The sequence below is a fragment of the Pogona vitticeps genome, chromosome 13, assembly GCF_051106095.1.
Source record: "Pogona vitticeps strain Pit_001003342236 chromosome 13, PviZW2.1, whole genome shotgun sequence".
Lineage (NCBI taxonomy): Eukaryota > Metazoa > Chordata > Lepidosauria > Squamata > Agamidae > Pogona > Pogona vitticeps.
In genome coordinates this window covers 11,832,247-11,849,377 of record NC_135795.1, presented here as the reverse complement: position 1 = coordinate 11,849,377, position 17,131 = coordinate 11,832,247, and the positions used below count along the sequence as shown (strand labels likewise).

The 17,131-nt window shown below is 44.4% G+C and overlaps 1 protein-coding gene and 1 non-coding gene across 2 annotated transcripts in view; both read left to right on the top strand.

Moving 5' to 3' along the window:
• Positions 1-2,416: 2,416 nt before the first annotated feature.
• Positions 2,417-2,498, top strand: TRNAL-AAG (transfer RNA leucine (anticodon AAG)). Its single transcript has one exon. It is a non-coding gene; the product is annotated as a tRNA-Leu (tRNA).
• Positions 2,499-2,685: 187 nt separating this feature from the next.
• POLR3E (RNA polymerase III subunit E) overlaps positions 2,686-17,131 on the top strand; it is a 47,465-nt gene continuing 33,019 nt past the window's right edge. Inside the window, exons 1-10 of the mRNA XM_020799579.3 lie at positions 2,686-2,838; positions 6,756-6,835; positions 7,326-7,376; positions 7,467-7,544; positions 9,046-9,161; positions 11,809-11,891; positions 12,988-13,095; positions 14,399-14,448; positions 15,184-15,303; positions 15,870-15,955. Of these exons, the coding sequence (XP_020655238.3) occupies positions 6,800-6,835; positions 7,326-7,376; positions 7,467-7,544; positions 9,046-9,161; positions 11,809-11,891; positions 12,988-13,095; positions 14,399-14,448; positions 15,184-15,303; positions 15,870-15,955 (728 nt within the window). The 5' untranslated portion in view covers positions 2,686-2,838; positions 6,756-6,799. The remainder of the gene's footprint in view (positions 2,839-6,755; positions 6,836-7,325; positions 7,377-7,466; positions 7,545-9,045; positions 9,162-11,808; positions 11,892-12,987; positions 13,096-14,398; positions 14,449-15,183; positions 15,304-15,869; positions 15,956-17,131) is intronic.

Sequence of the window (17,131 nt, the reverse complement as noted above, 5' to 3'; positions counted from 1 at the left end):
GCTTTAAACTGTGTTGGTATATATATAGTGTGAGCTAACACGGGTTCGAAAACACACGTGTAAGCTTGGACAGAGAGCAATCAGGAGTTTGCACATGCTAAAATGGGCTGGATGAGTCCAATTCAGCTAGCCATGCTACAACACTCCTTCTCGCAGGTCTGCCCACATAAGAACACCCTGGTACTCTCAGATATTATTGTGAAAAGGTCAAGTGGGCTTTGTAGTCCTTAGACTTAACTTGCACCACTGACAGGACTCTAAGTAAGCTAGGCCGAGGCAGCACTCTCAGATGACCCTATGACAAGTGTACTGTTCAGGAAACCAAATGAGTTTTATAATCATTATTTTATTAAAGAAAAAGCATGTTACTAAGTATCAAAGCCAAATTAAACCAAAACAAATAAACTAGCATTGTGCTGTTTAGTTACAAAGATGTAGTGAGGCAAAGAAAACATGAAAAATATAAAAGTATTCAAAAACCTTATTAAAAATACAAAAAGACATTAAAAAGAATCAAAACAGTTCCAGAACAAGAAATCATTAGTAAAAACAAAATAATCCTTGTAGGTCATAACAAGGCTATAGTCCTCAGTGATCCTATAGAATAAAAACCCCTAAACAAAAGTAAAAATCCATTATATGTCCCATAGTCCTTAGAAAAGTAAAATCCAGTAAATATGCCATAGTCCCTACAAAATTACAAGAGCATAGTCCATATGGAGTATTCCAAGAAAAGAAGTCCATAAAGAATATTCCATAGAACAGTCCATAGAAAATAGTCCATGTCGGTAGGCCACCAGTCCCAAATGGCTGAAGAGTAGGTCACGAATGACTGAAAGGTCGGTCTTGGAAAGACAAAGTCTATAGAGAAAAAGTTCCTTTTTCAAGAGTAACTGGCAAGGGCTTAATGCACCTTCCCACGATGTCATCCAATCAGAGTTCGTTACTAGGCAAACAGTCCTGTTGCACCACATGACTTCTTTCTCATACACACCAGATGTTATTTGGGTTACGGTGGTTTCTCAAAGAGTCACAACAATTCCCATCTATCTAATCACACAGAGTCCTTTCTCAGGCTTTCAGAATAACATTCTGTCGGCTCGTCTGGAAAACACTTGTCAGCATAGCAAAGACACTTTATACAAAGAAACAAGATGGAACCTCTCTGGCTTATTTCTTAATTACAAAACCCATATGCCTTTAAAAGATTTTAACTCAAAAACCCATCTCATCACATATAGATCTATAGGTGCCCTGCCAGCCTACTAGCCGCAGACATCACTACATCTTGTGGCAGTGAGTTCTACCGTTTGTGCATGGGCTCTGAAAAAAAGCGCTATGAGACACCTCCTATTTGGAGCAGGAGCTTCCAAGGCTTTAAACTGTGTTGGTATATATATAGATCTGTAGGTGCCCTGCCAGCCTACTAGTCACAGACATCACTACATCTTGTGGCAGTGAGTTCCACCGTTTGTGCCTGGGCTTTGAAAAAAAAGCGCTATGAGACACCTTCTCCTGTTTGGAGCAGGAGCTTCCAAGGCTTTAAACTGCGTTGGTAGATAAAAGTTCTTTCTTTTGTCTGTTCTCAGTCTCCAAACATCTTTTACACCCAATGTAGTACAGCTACAAGAATTAAACAAGTGATGGTGGTGTGTGTGTGGGGTGGAGAGTCGGCGACTCCTATTTCTCTGGGGCAGTGAACTCACTCTGGGTTTTGATTAGAACTTTACCTCAGCGATCCATGGTGCTCAACCCTTAGCCCCCCCCCATTTGTTTCATTCAGTATCCGCCCCCCCCCCCAATGCCCCTGGCAAGCAGCAGGGCAGAGGATGAAGCCAAGAAGCCTCTTCTGTTCTGATCCTCCTGCCTGGCCGCCATTTTAAAGCCATTCTAAAGCCCATCCACTGGTGCCAGTCCTTCATGACCTGCCCATGTGGCGTCCCAGAGCCGTCCCAGCCTTTTTGCTGCCTGAGGCCCAAGCAAGAGGGCACCCCCTCCCCCATTCACACTCAAAAGCCGCCTGGCTTGGGGGGGGGGTTAGAAACTTCTCCCAGCTTCAGAGGACAGGAATTCGAACTCTGTCCCTGTTCCCTTAAACCTCTGGAAGGGGCCGTTTCCAGGGAATTGACACAGATCAGGATTTTGGGGGTGACTGCTCCCAACTCCATGGCCTAAGTAGAGCAAATAAAATTTAGATTTTTGAATGAATGAATGAATAATAATTTTTGTTTTGGATAGGACTGGAGAGAAGCGTAAAACTCCTGGCATTTGAAGGGCTCATTGAAATTTTATTCTTGTGATCTTAATGTACCAGCCAGATTATTTTGTTTTAAGGAAATATATAATTTATTTAAATATTTAATATGATGACGTTCGCAAGGATGAATAAGCAACAGAAGCAGCCTTTCAGCAGCGGGGTAGCGTGGCCGAGCGGTCTAAGGCGCTGGATTAAGGCTCCAGTCTCTTCGGGGGCGTGGGTTCGAATCCCACCGCTGCCATTCCGTTTTCGCTCGCCTTTTTTTGGAGAACCGACAGAAGAGCCGGAGGCCCAGAGAGGAGAAAGCCGAGGAAGGCGCAGCAGCGCCCCCTGCTGGTGGCCGCTGCCGCCCTTCGGGGGCCGCATCTCTCCTGGCAACTGTATTCGCGAAGCATTGTGGGTAAGAGGGAGGACCCGAAGCTTCCCACGTGGCTGGCGGGGGAAAAAAAAACCAACATGGCCGCCGGCTGAGCGCTTTCCCACTGGAGCTGCAGGCACGTTGCTTCCAGCCTCGGGTGGTGGTGGTGGTGTGGGGAGGGGGGAAGGGGCAGGCCGCCCCCCTCTCCTCAGCGGAGCCTCAGGTAGGAGGAGGTGAAAGATGAGGGAAGGGGCGGCCCGGGACGTGTCCCCCCTTTTTAACCTTTCCCGTCTTCGGGGCTGAGACTTCCCTGCCTTGCAAGGCCTGAGTCGGGGCTCTTCTCCAGCCTCCTGATGCAAATCCGGGGTGGGGTGGGGGGCATGATGTGGGGAAGGGAGGGGTGTGTGGAAACCCTTCACCTTTTGTATAGCAAAGGCAGTCTGGTGTGGAAACTGAGAAGGGGATCCTAGGGATGCTGAGGGTAGATGGAAGGGGGGGGGGAGAGAGAAATCCTGAAGCCCTCCCATGGGAGAAATCCAAGTTGGAAGCAGTTGGAGAGAGTGTTGAACTCACACACAGACACACAGACACACACACACACACACACACACACAGGGCAGTTGGAGAGTGTTGAACTCACACACGGACACACACACACAGGGCAGTTGGAGAGAGTGTTGAACACACACACAGACACACACACACACACACAGGGCAGTTGGAGAGAGTGTTGAACACACACACAGACACACACACACACAGACACACACACACACAGACACACACACACAGGGCAGTTGGAGAGAGTGTTGAACTCACACACAGACACACACACACACAGGGCAGTTGGAGAGAGTGTTGAACTCACACACAGACACACACACAGGGCAGTTGGAGAGAGTGTTGAACACACACACAGACACACACACACACATACACAGGGCAGTTGGAGAGAGTGTTGAACACACACACACACACACACACACACACACACAGGGCAGTTGGAGAGAGTGTTGAACACACACACAGACACACACACAGGGCAGTTGGAGAGAGTGTTGAACACACACACACACACAGACACACACACACACACACACACACACACAGGGCAGTTGGAGAGAGTGTTGAACTCACACACACACACACACACAGACACACACACTTTGTCTCCTGAATGTCTGGCGTGTGTGTGCGGTTTGTCTGCCAAGCCTCCCCCCTTTCTGCGGTGTGCCTTCATCAGCAGGAATCTCCTTCCCAGCCACTGACCTTTAGAAAAGGGATTTCTGAAATGCAAACCCTTGTCTGAACAAGGGAGCTAAGAGCCCCTTTTCTCAAGGGATAAAATAAAGGTTCCTCTCTGGAATGAGGCAGCCTGGCAAGATCTGGTCATGGGACCCATCCGGGAGTGAGAGTTGTTTTAGGTAGGACAACAAACCCGTTTCCGTGTCATGCCCGGGTGTTGCTGCTTGGTTACATCATTGTGTTTTTGTTGGGAGGATTGGTCACTCTCAGGAAAACCCAAGATTTTTTTTTCAATGAGAAAACTCCAAATCTACTTTTTTAATTATTATGTTAAGGAAAGGTTTACTTCAGAACAGAATAATCTCAACTTTTTTTGGTCAAATGTAAACATGTTTTATATGGAGACATTTAACAGCCTTGTTGGAAAAACTCCAGATTGTTTGGAGAAAATTAGTTTGGCCAGACTAAACATTAGCATTTGGGGAGAGGCATGTAAAGAAGTTTAGATAAATGAGTTTTTTTTTAAAATCACCCTTCTTCTGTTTCCTGTAATATTTGGGAGCAAGGAGCAACTTTCGTTTGTCTTTGGGGTGTTTGTGGCTTGCTGGATGACTTTTGAGCAGGGAGGGGCTCTGTATGCTAGGGCCCAGGCTTGCTCAGCATTTGCAGAATTAATCCCTTAGATGTGCTGTGGAATTGGCAGTGACTCACTTGCCCAGACAGTTCTCCTAGCTTTTGAAATGACTTTTAAGTTGCCCTAATGCAGTAAAATAGTGTTTTTTTTCCAGTACAGCATTATATTAAAACAGTAGCCAGCTGTATATCTGAGTGTTTTATTGGTTGCTTCTGTGGATCTAATATTAGCTGGATCTGGAGACTATAGCAGATTTATTTTTTGCTGTGTGGCATAGTGTTAAAACATCTTTGCCTCAGGTTTGCAAATCAAGTTGTTTTAAAGTCAAAAAAGCAAAGTCTAATTTCGTATCAGAGGTTGGCAGCCTTGAGTTTGTCTGCCAAATACAGACTCTAGTAGAAAGCTTGAAAATGCATCTTCAATTTTCAAAAATTAACAAGCTCTTTTGAAATAACTGTAACATTCCCTCTTTTTCCAAAAGCTAGTATCTAATCTTTATTCAGTATTTGGTGTTTGAAATCATGCAGGCATTGCCTGTGGATAGACCCGGTGTTCAAGAGGCAGAGATTCTGTGATCTGAGGGGTGCAGAACAGAGGTTCTCAATATGTGGCCCTCCAGATGTTTCATACTCCAGCTTCCAGAATCCCCAGCTACCATGGAAAATGGAACTTAGAGTTAGAAACACCTGGAGGACTTGACAAAAACTACTGGCATAGGAAAAGCTTCCTGTTCTGAGCTGGTTTGTTTGATCCAGTTTAGTCTTTCCCCCATTGTTAGTGGCAGTTTTTAAGGGGCTGGGAACAGGGTCTTTTCCATTATCTGCATCGTGAGGCTGCGAAGTGGAAATTTCAGAGATTAAAACCGGGGCCTTTTGCACACAAAGGGTATGTTGTGTGGCTGAGCCATGGACCTCCTGTGGTCTGTTCCTCTTGGCCTCTAGTTACTTTTCTTTTATGCGTGTGTGGTCTTTCAGCTGTCACTTGTCAGCAAAGTTCATTACGCTATTACATAATATTCTGAATTCGGTAATTGTACAATTCTATACCTCTATTCACAGTTACTGTGTGAATGTCCAAGGAAGCACAAAGGTGTTTGCCAACACACCACTCTCATCTAGTGTTAACATAAGTCTGTCCGCACTGTCATGGTCGGCGGTATAGAAACCTTGCTGTATCTGATGCGGAGAAACCGTAAGCTTTCTTTGCAAGGAGAGTGTGGCCTTTTAATTGGAATGGGGAGCCAAAGGGATGAAACATGAGTGCTGTATTGCTCACAGTGTTGTATTAATTCCTTCCTTCTGGCTATCACAATTTGAAGCTGGCTACGGGAGAGAGGTGTCAGATTTTACTTTCTTGGGCTCCATGATCACTGCAGATGGTGACAGCAGCCACGAAATTAAAAGATGCCTGCTTCTTGGGAGGGAAGCAATGACAAACCTAGACAGCATCTTAAAAAGCAGAGGCATCACCTTGCCAACAAAGGTCCGCATAGCTATGTTTTTTCCAGTAGCGATGTATGGAAGTGAGAGCTGGACCATAAAGAAGGCTGACTGATGCTTTTGAATTGTGGTGCTGGAGGAGACTCTTGAGAGTCCCCTGGACTGCAAGGAGAACAAACCTATAAATTCTGAAGGAAATCAACCCTGAGTGCTCACTGGAAGGACAGATCCTGAAGCTGAGGCTCCAATACTTTGGCCATCTCATGAGAAGAGAAGACTCCCTGGAAAAGACCCTGATGTTGGGAAAGTGTGAAGGCAAGAGGAGAAGGGGACGACAGACGACGAGATGGTTGGACAGTGTCATCAAAGCGACCAACATGAATTTGACCCAACTCCGGGAGGCAGTGGAAGACAGGAGGGCCTGGCGTGCTTTGGTCCATGGGGTCACGAAGAGTCGGACACGACTAAACAACAACAACAATGGGAGAGGAGAGCACAGAGAGGCTACAGAGTTTTCTGGTCCTTATTGTCTTATAATCACTGGTGTTTCCACTTAGTAGCATCAATATGCAAATCATGGAATATACCCCTTTTCCAGACCCTTAAAAGCTGCCACTACCAACTGCTTGGAAAGGCAATAGGGTGATGGAAGGGGGTGTCAAGGAAAACCTCTTGTCTCGGACATTCCTTTCCCTTTTCCTCCTTGAGTACGAAGTTCGGTGGTAAGAGCCTGATGGCTACTAGTTGCCGAACCTCTCGACTGACTTTAACTGCGGGATAAGAAAGTGACAACTCAGCTGACTCTTGTGTCTTTTCTTCCAGTCTGCTCCAAGTAATTCCAGGGCCTTTTTTCTTTCGATGCTAGTATGGCAAATGAAGAAGATGACCCAATTATACAGGAGGTAATTTTTCAGTCTCTTTCCCTCCCTTCTGTAAATTTGTATGCCACCCTGTTAGTGCAAAAGCAGTACTCTGGTCAGTTTACAATCAACTAAAAGAATAAATGAAAATGAAAATAAGAAGTTCCTTCCCTTCACTGCAACATAATATTTTTGCACCACCTAGCCCAATAAAGAGTTCTGCGCAACTAAAATTTTTGCACATTCTTACACACTTGAATTTTAGTGGGCCTTCGCAAAGGTGCTGCCCGCCTTTGCATTTTTTATTTTGTTGTATCCTTTTGGGCTGCCAGCATGACCAGCCTTGTTGTGTGTGGTTTTTTTAATAAATCAAGTGTTTTCCTAATTTGTTTTATATGGGCTCATTCTGTTTTTAAAATTATTTGTTCTGTGCTAAGTGGCATGGTTTTAAGATTTTGTAGGTGGGATATAAATATTTCAAATAAAATGGAAGGTAAAATATCCTCTCTTTTTTGTCCTTCATCTTTGCTAGATCGACGTGTACCTGGCCAAAAGTCTGTCAGAGAAACTATATCTGTTCCAGGTATTTTTGCATTTTTTAAAAAAGGAAAATATATTAGATCAACAGCTTCTTTGATATGTGAATAAGCATAACATCTTTGTTCTGTTTTAGTATCCCATTCGTCCGGCATCAATGACTTATGATGATGTGACCCATCTTTCAGCGAGGATAAAACCAAAGCAACAAAAGGTTGAGCATCATTTTCAGATTTTTTTTTTTTTAAAAAAAAGTTGTTTCATTGGTCACATTAAGCTGTTTAAAACATCACCGCTTCCTAGAATGGAGTGGTACTCCCATCTCTGTACTGTACCTTCCATTCTCTGTCTTTCTGAATCACTTCCTGCCTCAGTTATCAACACTGGAAGTGTCAGTCAAGCCGTTCTGATGGCAGGAAACGAAGTCGCAAGAGGGAAGAAGAACACATTGAAAGAATTGTAACCGGTTTAGTGTCGCGCATAAAATAAGACCATTGGTCTTATTGGGAATGGGCCTCGTGGGAATTATAGTTCCACCTAGAGGTGTGCAGACTTGCATTTTTGAACTACAACTCCCAGAATTCCATAAACACTCCCAGAATGCTTGGTGAAATCCTTTGCTGAGAACTGTCCGAGGAACATGACTGTTGGTTGTTGTAGGTTTTCCAGGCTGTTTGGCCACGTTCTGGAGTTCTCCAGAACAGCCAAACAGCCTGGCAAACCTACAACAACCTGGCAAACCTACAACAACTATCGGATCCTGGCCCTGAAAGCCTTCGAGAATAATAACTTGAACATAACTGCCCGCCTCTAGCTCTAACCACACCTGGAAGACCACACATTCCCCACCTCAAGTGCCTCCAGTTTACTCTTTGTAGGACTAGAGCTTCAGCTATGAATTGAGAAGCATTCCCCCCCCCCCATGCCAGCTTTGATGCTGCCAAGATCATGCGAAATAATAGCCTTCAGCCATTCACTCCCCTTTGGTCTCCGTCTCTGCCTCAACATTGCACGCTTCCTTCACAAGCGTTCTTGTAAGAAATGCAGGACCAGGAGGGGCAATAATGTGCAGCCTATATAGACTACAGCCAGGTCCCACAGATGTTTTTGTGACTCACGAGTAACCTAGAAAAAAATGCACAACCATTTAAACATGTCTGTCTTAGACTTGCCTGGCTTTGAAATTTAGCAGCAGGGTGCATAGACTGCGATAGGGCTGAGAGGCACCAGAATGGATTCCTGGACCCTTGACAGGGCCCTGGAAAGCCAATGCTGATTCTTGGTAGCCTGCCTCTGGCTTATCTCTAGTAGCCGTACCTGTCTATCTAGCAAGCTCAGCCAAAAAGAAGCCATCCTTCTTAGAAGCCACCGGTGTTCCCATAGTTTATATTCTGCCTTGAATCACAGCTTTGGATTAACAGCCAGCTTCTCCTTGTAGTTTACATTTCGTTCTTGTTTTTAAAGCATTACGTTGTAGAAGTCCACCGTATCGCCACAAACACACTCAGCCACGTTTTGGGAAGCCGAGCAGGCTGAGAACTGGAAAACCACCAGAGCTGGAGAGTATTATGGAGAATCACAGGCAGTTAAGAGTTGATGTACCAGCTTATTTATTAAATAAATAAATAAATAAATATGTGGACCCATGGTTTGCCGTAGTATTAAGCATCCTCTGTATACATTGCTCTGTAATTACCGGACTTCTGTCGTTGTAGGTTGAACTGGAAATGGCTATTGATACGCTGAATCCGAATTACTGCCGCAGCAAAGGGGAACAAATTGCGCTTAACGTCGACGGCACGGGTACAGACGAAACTAGCACATATTCCTCGTAAGTGTCATTGTTGCTTTGGGTTAAGGTGCGGAGTTTCAGCTCTGTTCATTTCCAGGAGTGCGGGCCTGAGTTCCGTGGTGCCTTTTAAGGAGGTTAGCGGCGGTGGCTCCTTTTAAAAGAGAAAGGTGGGGGTAAAACTGTTTTAAATAAATAGGTACTGCTACAGTACTTGGGGATCTATGCCTTGGCTTTATTGCGATGTGCAAACTGGTTGTAAATGGAAAGCAAAGAGCTCACGAACACACATCAAGGAACTGAAGTGCTTAAGATCTGACAGTGTGAAATTGCCAAAAGCATCTGGACTGAGTGATTAAGAAAGGCATGGACTAAATGATAGATACACAGAAGTATTTTTCTACTGTAATATTCAAAGTTGGAGAAACCGATGTCTGGCCAGAAAGTCTCATGGGTGCAGGAAATCTGAGCGTGAAGGTGTTGTGCTTGTTCAGTCTTTACAATGTCCATTCTCAGTTTGAGACAAGCGATGCTTTGTTATTCTGAAATTGTGATATCTCCACTTGGTTTTTAACTGCTATACTTAGTGCTATGATGGAGGGGGAGATAAAGGGAGGCAGAGTTTGGGGGCTGTTTTTCAGGACAGGGATGATGGTGGCATGGCTGGTGTGGCGGGGTAACTCATGATATCTCTTTACTCTGCCAAGTAGAAGAGGTGATAACGAGGCTTTCAAGTTTTACCATTATTTGTGACAGTTTAGAAGAAGGCAGAAAATGTGGAAGGTTAATCCTGGGTTGGGTTTTCTTTGGGGCTTCTGCTTCATGTTAGCCAGTTTCAATGGTACTGCTACTTAGCAAGAAGTGTTTTTAAAAACAAAATTATATTAATGGTCGCATTTCCACCAGCTGAAGATCTTTGTTAAGAGTTTTTACAAGTTGAACCTATGCATGCGCACAGTTTGCTGCAAGCTTACTTCTAGGAAACTGCATGTGGTCGGGGTCAGGTTCTACAGATGTCTTATAAGATTTTATTACTGGCTGTATTACTTTGTTGTTTTTTTACCAGAACTGTGAGATTCTCATGTTTTGTAAAACACAAACTTTTGGAGTTACAGGATCCTGTGCTTAGAAGCGTAGCTGCATATCTGTAGCCGTAGGATCCTGCTTTAATTTTTGCATCTCCGCGAAAGCATTTTGGCATTTATTGTCGGATGAGACACTTGAGATGCTCTGCCATCATTTAGGGGCATGCACAAGAATTCTGTTACGCTTCAGGGATTGGGGTTTGAATCCCTGGAAGCGTATGTTGTAAATGTCCCTGGCAGGCAAAAATCTACTTCTGGTTACCCTGCAGTCTCTACATTTCAGCAGTATACTTTGTCACAGATGTATCTGGTTTAAGTACCTGACTGTGGATCCAGAGTTTAGGAGTTTTCCCCCACTTGGCTTTCTTGACAGGGTCTGGACTCGATGATCCATAAGGTCCCTTCCAGCTCTGCAGTTCTAAGGCCATTATACTTCTCCCTTCAACAATGCTGAAGTTCGGGGTGCCGGAGCCCCATGTGGTTCAAAATCCATGTATAACTCTAGTGGCCCCAAAAATGTGACTAGAAAGCATAAACAGTTGATTCTCTCTCTCTAACACACACAAATACACACACACGCACACACGCGCGCGCACACACACACACACACACACACACACACACACACACAGAGAGAGAGAGAACAGCTCTCTCTATTGTTCTCATCCATAGCATTGACAGTCCATTTCATAAGTACTGTATGTTCGTTTATTCGTGTCCGACTCTACACGTCCCCATGGATCAGAGCACGCCAGGCCCTCCTGTCTTCCACTGCCTCCCGGAGTTGGGTCAAATTCATGCTGGTCGCTTCGCAGACACTGTCCATCCATCTCATCCTCAGTCGTCCCCTTCTCTTGCCGTCACACTTTCCCAACATCCAGATCTTTTCCAGGGAGTCTCCTCTTCTCATGAGATGGCCAAAGTACTGGAGCCTCAGCTTCAGGATCTGTCCTTCCAGTGAGCACTCAGGGTTGATTTCCTTTAGAATTGATAGGTTTGTTCTCCTTGCAGTCCAGGGGACTCTCAAGAGTCTCCTCCAGCACCACAATTCAAAGGCATCAATTCTTCGGAGGTCTGCTTCCTTTATGGTCCAGCTCTTACTTCCATACATCACAACAGGAAAAACCAAAAACAAACAAAACAAAAGTACTGTATGTAATTACCCTTAAAGGTCTTTATGACCCCCCAATCTCGATGAATTCGCCTCTATATGTTGTGTTGGGGGGAAAGTAGACCACTTTGATGCCTTTAGTATTGAACTCATTCTGGGTGGCCAGGGGCACAGTGTTTATTGAATACCTACTTATTTAATTAATATTTGTTTATTTTTTATTGGAATACTTGTTTATGGAAAAAATTTATGTGTATAAACAAAACCGTCCTGTTCAGATGCATTCAATTCAAGAAAGAAGTGTATTACTATTATCTGTGATGGAGAGCTTATTTTTACGGTTGAGATGAAAACAGAATTCCTTACCAGTGCCTTTCAAACCGCCTAGATACTGACCAGTGGGTCCAAACTGGCTTTCTTCCCTTTCCTGAACTGTTAATGGGAAACCACTCCCTGAGTCGTACTGATCAAAGCTCCTTTGTGTGTTTTACAGGAAGTTGATGGATAAGCAGTCTTTCTGCTCCTCTCAGACCACAAGTAATGTTTCACGATATGCTGCTGCTATCTACAGAAAAGGTGAGTTGAGTCCCCAAGAGTCCTACCATTTTCTCGAAGGGTTTGTCTGTCGTTCTTAAAAACGAGTTGAAAATACCCCAATATTTTAGAATTTCAATACTTAAAGAGGAAACGTAAATATTTCCTTTTCCGCCACATGGCTTTTGGCACAGCATTGTCTCTATTGTTCTTCCCTTCATATGCTTTGGCTGTCGATCAAGCAGGGAATTGGAAGTTCTGGTTCTTTCTGACAAATAAAACTTTGCTGAATTAGGGCCAGGCTGGGTGGCTTCCTCTCTCAGCCTGTCCTGCTTCCGGGGGGGGGGGGGTTGAGGGGAAGGAGAGCCATCTCTACCACTTCGAGGAAAGGTGGGATATAAATATACCTAATAAATAACTAGAGCTGGCTGGAGAATTCAGTAGTTTACTACTGCTGTGGAGCGAGAGGTTGGGATGTATTCTCGAAGGCCGGGATCTGACGGTTGTGGATTTTTCGGGCTCTTTGGCGGTGATCTGAAGGTTGTTCTTCCTGATGTTTTGCCAGTCTCTGTTTCACCAGTCTCTGTGGCCGGCATCTTCAGAGGACTGGAGTAGGAACTCTGTCCATGCTCTATTGCTGTTGGTTGGATAGTTGGGTATTTATAGCTGTGGGAACAGCTTTTGTCCTATTCAGGAGATAGGGTGATCAGCGTGTTTTGGTTGTGGATGTATTGTTGTGTTAAGTAGGAGAGATTATCTGTCATTGTGGTTGATGGGTGTCTTTAGCTGGTCTCTTTTGTGCAATGATCCCAGGTCCTTGTGGCTGGGTAGAGTTTGTTGACCTTCTGCAGGCTGTATATTTCAGTGTTGGAAGCCAAGCCAACACTGGGGGAGTGGGGTTTCAACAGTGGAGGAGTTCGATTCCCCCACAGTACTTCCTGCAAGTAAAGCCAGCCTGGATGGCCTTGGGCCAGCTGAAACAGTCCCAAGATTGCCCCCTAGAGGAAGGGAGTAGGCAACCACTTCTCAATATCCTCCACCTGGGAAACCCTGAAAAGGGTCATCGTAAGTCAGAATTGCCCTGATAGCTCATGATGGTGATTAAGAAATGCTTTAAAGTCTCCTCCTTTTCCCTCAGGTGAGCTCCACCTTACGCCACTACATGGGATTTTGCAAATGAGGCCCAGTTTCAGCTACTTGGACAAAGCTGATGCCAAATACCGGGAGCGAGAAGCTGCTAACGAGCGTAAGTCACTTACCCAAGGGCTTCCTCTTGATGGCCTTAAAGTCCAGGCACAGGTGGGTTTTAAAGGGCCAGATTCTCAGCGGGTAAGGCTGAGAATGGTGCCTGGTTATGGGGATGTCTTGGGGGGAAATTAATTTTCTCGCCTGTCGTTTTGAGAATCCTACAGCCCCTGGCTGTGTTAGCAGTGGGCTTCTGGGATTTGTAGTCTAGAAAAAATAACCTTTACAAGCTCTGGTAATGATTAGTGGTGGAAAAGTAATGGGTGTTTATCCAGTCCGAGGGCTGCAAGATTATTCACAAAAGTATGTGTGTGCGTGTCTTTTCAGTTTCCTGGCACAAGGAAGAGATTCTTCATGTGGGCTTTTATTTTCTGTTCCCAAATAACAGGGTGGATAAAAGTCAATGATTTTTTTAAAAAAATCAAATTGATTCAGATCACAATTTCAATTTTTAAAATGATTTGTTTTAATTTAAAGGGTCAAATAATCTGAATTTTTAAAAATTAAACCATGCTTTAAATCAAGTGCCCCTTGCCAAACAGTACACAAGTAAGTCCGCAGGACCCACACTGCACACTTTTGAGAAAAGTGCACAAGCAACATGTTGTGTTCAGTGGGTAAATATATGGATCAGGGGAAAGTACATACCAAAATAGAGTTTTCTGTGTAGGAAGAGGAAGAATGAGTTGTCCAGTTTTAATACAGAGCTTGGATGAATTCCTTGCTTCCAAAGAAAACTGTGCTGATGCTCTCTGGGGGGCCAAAGGCTTTGTGAAGTGGGCAGGAAAGCTACCCTTCACACAAAGATTGAAACCTCCCGGGAAACACCATAAGAAGATATAACCTCTATGTATTACTTGCTGCCTGGACGGCTCAGTCGTTTAGGCATCTGGCTGTTTATCCAGAGGTTGGGAATCTGGTTCCTTATTGTTCTCCCTGTGAGTGGAGCCAGCCTGGGTGGCCTTGGGCAAGCTGCGCAGTCCCACAGCGCCCCTAGTGGAAGGGAATGCTAAATCATCTCTGAGTATTCTCTACCTGGAAACCCCTGAAATGTGTTGTCATAAGTCAGAATTGACTTGATGGCATATGATGATGATGATTAGTGAGTTTAGCAGGGGCAGCGAGTTAGACACTATAGGAAAAGATGCTGCTGTACCAGATAAGTCTTTGGACAGGCCCAGTGGGACTTTTCTTATGCTACCTTGTCAGCTCCAGAAAAATGTCGTGGAATTGTGCTTAGAATATATTTTTCCTTATTTATCAAGACATTTTTAGTTCTGATTCTTACGCTTTTCTTTTTGCAGCCGGCGATTCTTCGCAGGATGAAGCAGAAGAAGATGTCAAGCAAATCACGGTATTTGTCTGAAGGTTGATGTTTTCGTGTAGTAATATAGGAAAATGTTTTATACCAGAATGGATTGTTTTTCCCTACCTAAGCCAGCGTTGTCTGCTCTGATGGGCAGCAGCTGCCGAGAACTGAACCCGGCACTTTCCTATGTGAAGCATGCATTCTTGTCACCGAGCTACCATTCCTTCACAGATGCTTTTATGTATCTTAAGAAACACGCTCTAATTCTTCCTCTCATCTTTCTTTGAATGTCTGGGTCTCCCTTTGCTTTCAGGTGCTTTCCTCTCATATCGAACCCTGGGAACTTTTCTGTCAGCTGTTCCCCCCCCCCTCCTTTATCAGACAATCAACCCTCTTGAGCAGTGGTGGAGAAACTGAAAGGAGCGTAAGGGGTGGGATCTGGGCCTTCTTGAAACCCCACTCCTCTCCTGTCGGCTGTCCTGCTCCCAGATTGTTGAAGATCTTCTCCTGCAGTCAAGAGCTTTAATAAATTAGGCCGCCTTGTTGGTTCGTTGGAGGTGCTGAGTTTGCATCTTTTCCTTCTGGCTTTTTACACTCTTTCAGCGCTTCGCAGTGTTTGTGACGAAAGTAAGGGCCTTGCAGTCGAATGTGCTTCCGTGTTCTCCAACCTAGAGAGAGTCCTGATGTGAAGGGGAGAAAAGGGCTGTGTTTGTTTTAGTTTTAACATGATTCCAGGAGCTTTGATCTTGCGGGGTAATGCCAGAGCAATCCTCCTTTCAGGTGAGGTTCTCCCGCCCAGAATCGGAACAGGCACGTCAGCGTCGGGTTCAGTCTTACGAGTTCTTGCAGAAGAGGCAAGCTGAGGAACACTGGGTCCACCTGCATTACTATGGTTTAAGGGTATGTGGTTTACAGCTGCAAAGGTGTCTTGTTCAATACATCAGATGCATACACAGTTTATTTTCTTGGTCTGATATCCTTCTGGAGGGTTGGGCTACAAATCCCACAGATAAGAATTGTAAGGTGTTTTCGTTTCGTTTTTTAAAAGTGTACCTTTTCCTGCACATTAATCATTTTTAAAAATGTGTGCTACATGGAAGCTAGAAGATATGGGAATGAAGATCAGGGAAGAGTATTGTAGGATGTACATTTTTAGTTTGCTTGCTGAATCCATCAGGACTTGAGACTCGTGGCGTGGGGTGGAGATTTAAGTGCTCTGGCATGTTTGATCAGTTTTTCCCCAACCAGGAAAGAATGCCTTAATCTCAGCTTTTGAAATGGCTGTGTACGTATTTTAGAGCAATATGAAAAGAATGTCAGCTATTCTGTTTAACATAAATAGTCCGAACATGGAGATTAAAGATGGTGAGATCAGCAAGTTGTGTAGAGCAGTGGGAAAGCACGCTTAGTTTTAAAAAGACATGGGAAAGAATGTGGATCTTGAGCTTTCTTCTCTTCTTCTCTAGGACAGCCGGTCTGAACACGAGCGCCAGTATTTGTTTAGCCAGGGTCACTCCCTGGCTGGGAATACGGAATTAATTAAATCTCCAAGGTAAACATTGTTTCATTCCTTGAATCATTTTGTAGGAGCAAAGGTAGAAGGATGATGTATTCTGATTCCAGCATCCTCCTTAAATCTACAGGTGGCAAGTATACAATGGGAGATTTGAACCCCCAGATCTTTTAGGTCATGGTGAACATTTCGCAGGATGTTATTGAAGCCTGTTCAACCAGTAATACAGTTCTTTCTCTGTGGAGTTGTTAAATGTGAAGTACTGCAGTGAAGATTCTATTCACAATTTGTTCAGTCTTGATGGGGCTCAGGTAGCCGGCTCAAGGTTGACGCGGCCTTCCATCCTTCCAAAGTTAATAAAATGGATAGTCAGCTTTTGGGGGTGGGGGTGGGAGGGAAGGTGTAGCCTGCATAATTAAATTGTAAGCTGCCCAGAGAGAGCTTTAAGCACTGTGGGGCGATATATATTCCTGACAGATGCACCATGTCACACTATACTACTTTTAGTCACTCAGTCCAACTGGCTTTCATCATTTGTGAGCTGCTTTGGATCTTCTTCCTGTGAGGATGGTGGCACAGAAATGAAATTTAAAACAAACAAACAAACCTGGGACTCACTGTTTGTATTTAGAGACATGATATTGTAATCTGAATATATAAAATAGAGAAGGGCATCCCTGATGGAGTTGGGAGTGAACTTTTAAGGCTCAAGATTCCTTATGGGCAACACCAGCCCCGTAAAGGTCCAAAAAATTACCATATTTTTCGCACCATAAGACGCACTTTTCCCCCACAAAACGGGGGTGGAAATTCTGTGCGTTTTATGGAGCGAAAAAAACAGATTATATTTTCCTGTTTTCTTCTAAAAAAAATGGTGCGTCTTATGGAAAGGTGCGTCTTATGGAGCGAAAAATACGGTAGATAACGGGGAATCCTGAACTGGAAGTGACCAAATACCCACTTCCACCTAGGACCATTTAATAAACAGTATGTAACACCTGTCAAAAAACAGAAGTTTTATACTATTCTGAGGTCATTGTTTGAGTGAACCCCTTTGTGAGCCAGCCATCAGGGAGTAAAGGATTTGCACCTTGATGCCCAGGCAAACATTGATATGGCTGTCATGGATATCTGGTTTCACACTGGAATTAACCACTTCAGGGATAAATGTGATGGGCCGTCACAGGCTCAAACTACCAGTGGGAGTTACAAAGT